The 6,940-nt window shown below is 64.8% G+C and overlaps 1 protein-coding gene across 1 annotated transcript; it reads right to left on the bottom strand.

The window, feature by feature from the left end:
- Positions 1–577: 577 nt before the first annotated feature.
- Positions 578–6,705, bottom strand: LOC121275172 (cytochrome c oxidase subunit NDUFA4-like; the record flags this gene model as incomplete). Its single annotated transcript, XM_041182591.1, has 3 exons — positions 578–789; positions 5,256–5,316; positions 6,617–6,705. Coding segments are annotated over 3 exons (207 nt in total), but the record flags the coding sequence as incomplete, so codon positions are not given.
- Between the last annotated feature and the right edge of the window lie 235 nt (positions 6,706–6,940).

Raw genomic sequence — 6,940 nt, 5'->3', positions numbered from 1 at the left:
CCCCCTCTCCCTCCCTCCCTCCCGCTCTCCCCTCCCTCCCGCTCTCCCTCCCTCCCGCTCTCCCTCCCTCCCCGCTCTCCTCCCTCCCCGCTCTCCCTCCCTCCCCGCTCTCCCTCCCTCCCCGCTCTCCCTCCCTCCCCGCTCTCCCTCCCTCCCCACTCTCCCTCCCTCCCTCCCCGCTCTCCCTCCCTCCCTCCCCGCTCTCCCTCCCTCCCCGCTCTCCCTCCCTCCCCGCTCTCCCTCCCTCCCTCCCCGCTCTCCCTCCCTCCCTCCCCGCTCTCCCTCCCTCCCTCCCCGCTCTCCCTCCCTCCCTCCCCGCTCTCCCTCCCTCCCTCCCGCTCTCCCTCCCCCTCCCGCTCTCCCTCCCTCCCCGCTCTCCCTCCCTCCCCTCTCCCTCCCTCCCTCCCCGCTCTCCCTCCCTCCCTCCCCGCTCTCCCTCCCTCCCTCCCCGCTCTCCCTCCCTCCCCGCTCTCCCTCCCTCCCCGCTCTCCCTCCCTCCCCGCTCTCCCTCCCTCCCTCCCGCTCTCCCTCCCTCCCCGCTCTCCCTTGGGCAATGAGGAGACAATGGACACCTTGGTCTTCTCGAAGATTTTATTGCCATTGTGGGAATGTCTAATATAAAAAGCTCAATGCTACGCGGAGAGTTGCCTGAGGGTGGGGGGGGCACTGCTGACCTACGCCGGGTCTCCTGAGGGTGGCGGACGGGCGGGCATCGCGGGGGGCCGGAAGCTTCTAGAAATCCGGGCCATTCTTCTTCAGCTTGCTGTAGTCGGTCTCAACAGCCAGAAACTGCTCAGTTCGGGATCGGAGGTGGGGTAGGAGTGAGGGAGGTCGTTCGAGGTGGGGAGGGATTGACGGAGGTGGTTTGGAGGGAGGGGGAGGGAATGAGGTAGGTCGTTCGGTGTGGGGAGGGGGTGAGGGAGGTGGTTTGGGGGGGAGGGAGTGAGGTAGGTGGTTTGGTGAGAGGGGAGGGAGTGAGGGAGACGGTTTGGTGAGAGGGGAGGGAGTGAGGGAGGCGATTTGGGTGGAGGGAGTGAGGGAGGCGGTTTGGAGGGAGGGGAGGGAGTGCGGGTGGTGGTTTTGGGGGGAGGGAGTGAGGGAGGTGGTTTGGAGGGAGTGAGGGAGGTGGTTTGAAGGGAGTGAGTGAGGGAGGTGGTTTGGGGGAGGGAGTGAGGGAGGGAGTGAGGGAGGTGGTTTGGGGGGAGTGAGTGAGGGAGGTGGTTTGGGGGGAGTGAGTGAGGGAGGTGGTTTGGGGGAGTGAGTGAGGGAGGTGGTTTGGGGGAGTGAGTGAGGGAGGTGGTTTGGGGGAGTGAGTGAGGGAGGTGGTTTGGGGGAGTGAGTGAGGGAGGTGGTTTGGGGAGGGAGTGAGGAAGGAGGTTTGGCGGGAGGGGAGGGAGTGAGGGACGTGGTTTGGGGGAGGGAGGTGGTTTGGGGAGGGAGGTGGTTTGGAGGGAGTGAGGGCGGTGGTTTGGTGGGAAGGAGTGAGGGAGGAGGTTTGGTGGGAGGGGAGGGAGTAAAAGAGGTGGTTTGGGGGGAGAGAGAGGGAGTGAGGGAGGTATTTTGGCGGGAGGGAGTGAGGGAGGTGTTTTGGCGGGAGGGGAGTGAGGGAGGAGGTTTGGGGGAGGGAGGTGGTTTGGAGTGAGCGAAGAGATTTGGCGGGAGGGGTGGGAGTGAGGGAGGTGGTTTGACGGGAGGGAGTGAGGGAGGAGGTTTGGCGGGAGGGAGTGAGGGAGGAGGTTTGGCGGGAGGGAGTGAGGGAGGAGGTTTGGCGGGAGGGAGTGAGGGAGGAGGTTTGGCGGGAGTGAGGGAGGAGGTTTGGCGGGAGGGAGTGAGGGAGGAGGTTTGGCGGGAGGGAGTGAGGGAGGAGATTTGGCGGGAGGGAGTGAGGGAGGAGGTTTGGCGGGAGGGAGTGAGGGAGGAGGTTTGGCGGGAGGGAGTGAGGGAGGAGGTTTGGCGGGAGGTGGTTTGGGGGAGGGAGTGAGGGAGGTGGTTTGGGGAGGGAGGTGGTTTGGAGGGAGGGTGTGAGGGAGGAGGTTTGGGGGAGGCGGTTTGGCGGGGAGGGAGTGAAGGAGGTGGTTTGGCGGGGAGGGAGTGAGGGAGGTGGTTTGGCGGGGAGGGAGTGAGGGAGGTGGTTTGGAGGGAGGGGAGGGAGTGAGGGAGGTGATTTGGAGGGAGTGAGGGAGGCGGTTTGCAGGGAGTGGGGGAGGGAGGTGGTTTGACATGAGGGGAGGTGATTTGGAGGGAGTGGGGGAGGGAGTGAGGGAGGTTGTTTGATGGGAGGGGAGTGAGGGAGGTGGTTTGTTGGGAGGGGAGGTGAGGGAGTGAGGTGGTTTGGTGGGAGGGGAGGGAGTGAGGTGAGGGGGGTGGACGGTAGTGAGGCGAGGGGTAGGGAGGGAAGTCGGTAGTGAGGCGAGGGGTAGGGAGGGAAGTCGGTAGTGAGGTGAGGAGGAAGGACAGTCAGTAGTGAGGCGAGGGGGAGTGAGGGTGGTCGGTAGTGAGGCGAGGGGTGTCGGTAGGGAGGACGGTAGTGAGGTGAGGGGTAGGGAGGACGGTCGTTAGTGAGGCGAGGGGGTAGGGAGGGAGGATGGTAGTGAGGCGAGGGGAGTAGGGAGGGAGGACGGTAGTGAGGCGAGGGGGTGGGGAGGGAGGATGGTAGTGAGGCGAGGGGGTAGGGAGGGAGGTCGGTAGTGAGGCGAGGGCGGTAGGGATTGAGGTCGATAGTGAGGCGAGGGGGGTAGGGAGGGAGGTCGGTAGTGAGGCGAGGGGGGTAGGGAGGGAGGTCGTTAGTGAGGCGAGGGGGTAGGGAGGGAGGTCGGTAGTGAGGCGCGGGGAGGGAGGTCAGTAGTGAGGCGAGGGGGGTAGGGAGGGAGGGCAGTAGTGAGGCGAGGGGGGTAGGGAGGGAGGTCGGTAGTGAGGCGAGGGGAGTAGGGAGGGAGGGAGGTCGGTAGTGAGGCGAGTGGGAGGGAGGTCGGTAGTGAGGCGAGTGGGAGGGAGGTCGGTAGTGAGGCGAGGGGGGTAGGGAGGGAGGGCGGTAGTGAGGCGAGGGGTGTTGGGAGGGAGGTCGGTAGTGAGGCGAGGGGGGTAGGGAGGGAGGTCGGTAGTGAGGCGAGGGGGGTAGGGAGGGAGGTTGGTAGTGAGCCGAGGGGGGTAGGGAGGGAGGTCGGTAGTGAGGCGAGGGGGTAGGGAGGGAGGTCGGTAGTGAGGCGAGGGGGGTAGGGAGGGAGGTCGGTAGTGAGGCGAGTGGGAGGGAGGTCGGTAGTGAGGCGAGTGGGAGTGAGGTCGGTAGTGAGGCGAGTGGGAGGGAGGTCGGTAGTGAGGCGAGGGGGGGTAGGGAGGGAGGGTCGGTAGTGAGGCGAGGGGTGTTGGGAGGGAGGTCGGTAGTGAGGCGAGGGGGGTAGGGAGGGAGGTCGGTAGTGAGGCGAGGGGTGTTGGGAGGGAGGTCGGTAGTGAGGCGAGGGGGGTAGGGAGGGAGGTCGGTAGTGAGGCGAGGGGGTTTGGGAGGGAGGTCGGTAGTGAGGCGAGGGGGGTAGGGAGGGAGGTTGGTAGTGAGCCGAGGGGGGTAGGGAGGGAGGTTGGTAGTGAGGCGAGGGGGGTAGGGAGGGAGGTCGGTAGTGAGGCGAGGGGGGTAGGGAGGGAGGTCGGTAGTGAGGCGAGTGGGAGGGAGGTCGGTAGTGAGGCGAGTGGGAGGGAGGTCGGTAGTGAGGCGAGTGGGAGGGAGGTCGGTAGTGAGGCGAGTGGGAGGGAGGTCGGTAGTGAGGCGAGTGGGAGGGAGGTCGGTAGTGAGGCGAGTGGGAGGGAGGTCGGTAGTGAGGCGAGTGGGAGGGAGGTCGGTAGTGAGGCGAGGGTGTAGGGAGGGAGGTCGGTAGTGAGGCGAGGGGGGTAGGGAGGGAGGTCGGTAGTGAGCCGAGGGGTGTAGGGAGGGAGGTCGATAGTGAGCCGAGGGGGGTAGGGAGGGAGGTTGGTAGTGAGGTGAGGGGGGTAGGGAGGGAGGTCGGTAGTGAGGCGAGGGGTGTAGGGAGGGAGGTCGGTAGTGAGCCGAGGGGGGTAGGGAGGGAGGAAAACAAGCAGATGATTAACGCTGAGGAATAGGAAACTGGGAATCGCGCTCCCTCCTGCTCCGGCCTTGTCCGGAGTGGATCTCCCCTCCCCTTCAACAGGGCTGCCTGGGTGTCCGAGGAGGGGGGGTGGTGGGTAACATCACTGGGGTAGGAACCCAGAGGCCTGGAACCCAACGTCCAGGGGTCTCGGGGATCGAATCCCACATCGGCCGCTGGAGGAGGATTAAAGAACCTACCTGGACTGGACAGCTGGACAGCGAGCCTCGGGGTCAGTGGCCAGGAGAGGAACGGACTTCCCTCCCTCCCACGGCCTGGCCGTGTGGAGTCCAGAGCTGGTGCGCGGGGTGGGGTCAGGGGGCAGTGTTGCCACAGTCTAGGGACAAGCGGTCGGAGGGAGAGGAGGAGAGGTCACTTCACTCGGAGGGGGTCGGTCAACCTTTGGACTTCCCTACCCCAGAGGGTGGGTGGATTTCGAGCGCCCGTGACAAAGCAGCCCCCCGCTCGATGGGGCACCCCATCCACAAACATTCACTCCCTCCACCACCACCACCGACGCACAGGGGCAGCAGTGTGTGTACCATCTACAAGATGCACTGCAGCAACTCGCCAAGGGCTCCTTCGACAGCACCACCCAAACCCACCACCTCTACCATCTAGAAGGACGAGGGCAGCAGACACATGGGGAACACCACCACCTGCAAGTTCCCCTCCCAGCCACTCATCATCCCGACTTGGGAATATATCGACCATTCCTTCACTGTCGCCGGGTCAAAATCCTGGAACTTCCTCCCTAACAGCGCCGTGGGTGTACCTACACCACACGGACAAAATCCTGGAACTCCCTCCCTAACAGCGCCGTGGGTGTACCTACACCACACACGGGGACAAAATCCTGGAACTCCCTCCCTAACAGCGCCGTGGGTGTACCTACACCACACACGGGAACTGCAGCGGCTCAAGGAGGCGACTCACCCACCACCCCACCACTTCGAAGGGGATCAGTGAGATCGATAGGTTATTGGGGGCACTGAGGGAATCGAGGGAGGGGAGGTGGGGGATGTAGGGTCGAAGGAGCTTTGGAGTGGAGGAGGGGTGGGCGCAGGGGGGGTGATGAGCAGGTTTGAGGGGCCGAATGGCCACTCGGAGTGGAGTCGACCTGGAGCGCGGTCCCCAATGCCCTTCACGGCCTCTGCTCACCTTGTACTGGTGCGTGGGACTCAGGTGGTTCCAGGGTTCCGGATTGTTCTTCCGATCCCAACTACAAAGCAGAAAAAAAAGTTCATCTTCCCTCCCCTGTGTCTCCGTCTTCGAACGCCTCACTCTTTCCACCTGCCCCCAAACTACACTCACCCCCCCCCACCCCCCACCCCCCACCCCCATGGTGTCCCAGCGGAGGGTCAGCGCTGAGGGAGTGCTGCACTGTCAGAGGGTCAGTGCTGAGGGAGAGCCGCACTGTCGGAGGGTCAGTGCTGAGGGAGTGCTGCACTGTCAGAGGGTCAGTGCTGAGGGAGAGCCGCACTGTCGGAGGGTCAGCGCTGAGGGAGTGCTGCACTGTCGGAGGGTCAGTGCTGAGGGAGTGCTGCACTGTCAGAGGGTCAGTGCTGAGGGAGTGCTGCACTGTTGGAGGGTCAGTGCTGAGGGAGTGCTGCACTGTCAGAGGGTCAGTGCTGAGGGAGTGCTGCACTGTCGGAGGGTCAGTGCTGAGGGAGTGCTGCACTGTCGGAGGGTCACTGCTGAGGGAGTGCTGCACTGTCGGAGGGTCAGTGCTGAGGGAGAGCCGCACTGTCGGAGGGTCAGTGCTGAGGGAGTGCTGCACTGTCGGAGGGTCAGTGCTGAGGGAGAGCCGCACTGTGGGAGGGTCAGCGCCGAGGGAGAGCTGCACTGTCGGAGGGTCAGTGCTGAGGGAGCGCCGCACTGTGGGAGGGTCAGCGCCGAGGGAGAGCTGCACTGTCGGAGGGTCAGCGCTGAGGGAGAGCCGCACAGTCGGAGGGTCAGTGCTGAGGGAGAACCGCTCTGTCGGGGGGTCAGCGCTGAGGGAGTGCCGCACTGTCAGGAGGGTCAGTACTGAGGGAGAGCCGCACTGTCGGAGGGTCAGTGCTGAGGGAGTGCCGCACTGTCAGAGGGTCAGCGCTGAGGGAGAGCCGCACTGTCAGAGGGTGAGCGCTGAGGGAGAGCCGCACTGTCGGAGGGTCAGTGCTGAGGGAGAGCCGCACTGTCGGAGGGTCAGTGCTGAGGGAGAGCCGCACTGTCGGAGGGTCAGTGCTGAGGGAGAGCCGCACTGTCAGAGGGTCAGTACTGAGGGAGCGCCGCACTGTCAGGAGGGTCAGTGCTGAGGGAGTGCCGCACTGTCAGGAGGGTCAGCGTGAAGGATGATGGGGAAGGTCCTGGGGTGGTTCAAGGACCTGGGTGGGGGGGTCAATGTATCTCGGAGGTGGGTACCCCTACAGAGCCTGCCTTGCTCCCCCCACCCCCAACGCTGCTCTGGCCCTGTCCGCATGCCCCCCTCCCCCACCACGAGTCTGCAGTGAGGATGGGTCAGTTCCCCACCGGGTACCTACATCACATCCGGGTTGAAGACGGCCAATCGGAAGAGGTACAGGGAGGCAGAGCTCGATCCCAGACCGATGAAGAAGAACAGAGGGATGAGCTGTGGAAAGAAAGAGAGAGAGGGGGGTGGGGTGTGGGTATTAATTTGTATCCGAGCCTCGACGTGGGGGAGAACGGGAGGGGGGGGGAGATTGTCAGTCGGTTCTTGCAGACCAGCGGGAGTCCATTCGGCCCCTCGTCCCCGTGCCGGCCCCTCCCTTTTGCGATTCCGCTCCCACCGGCCCTTCAGGCAGCGCCTTCCGGATCACGGCTGCTCGCTGGGCTTGTTCGTTCGT

Source organism: Carcharodon carcharias, unplaced genomic scaffold (genome assembly GCF_017639515.1).
Source record: "Carcharodon carcharias isolate sCarCar2 unplaced genomic scaffold, sCarCar2.pri scaffold_1169_ctg1, whole genome shotgun sequence".
In the NCBI taxonomy this organism is placed as follows: domain Eukaryota; kingdom Metazoa; phylum Chordata; class Chondrichthyes; order Lamniformes; family Lamnidae; genus Carcharodon; species Carcharodon carcharias.
Note: the sequence above shows the minus strand (reverse complement) of the source record. Positions and strands in the feature narration are given on the sequence as shown.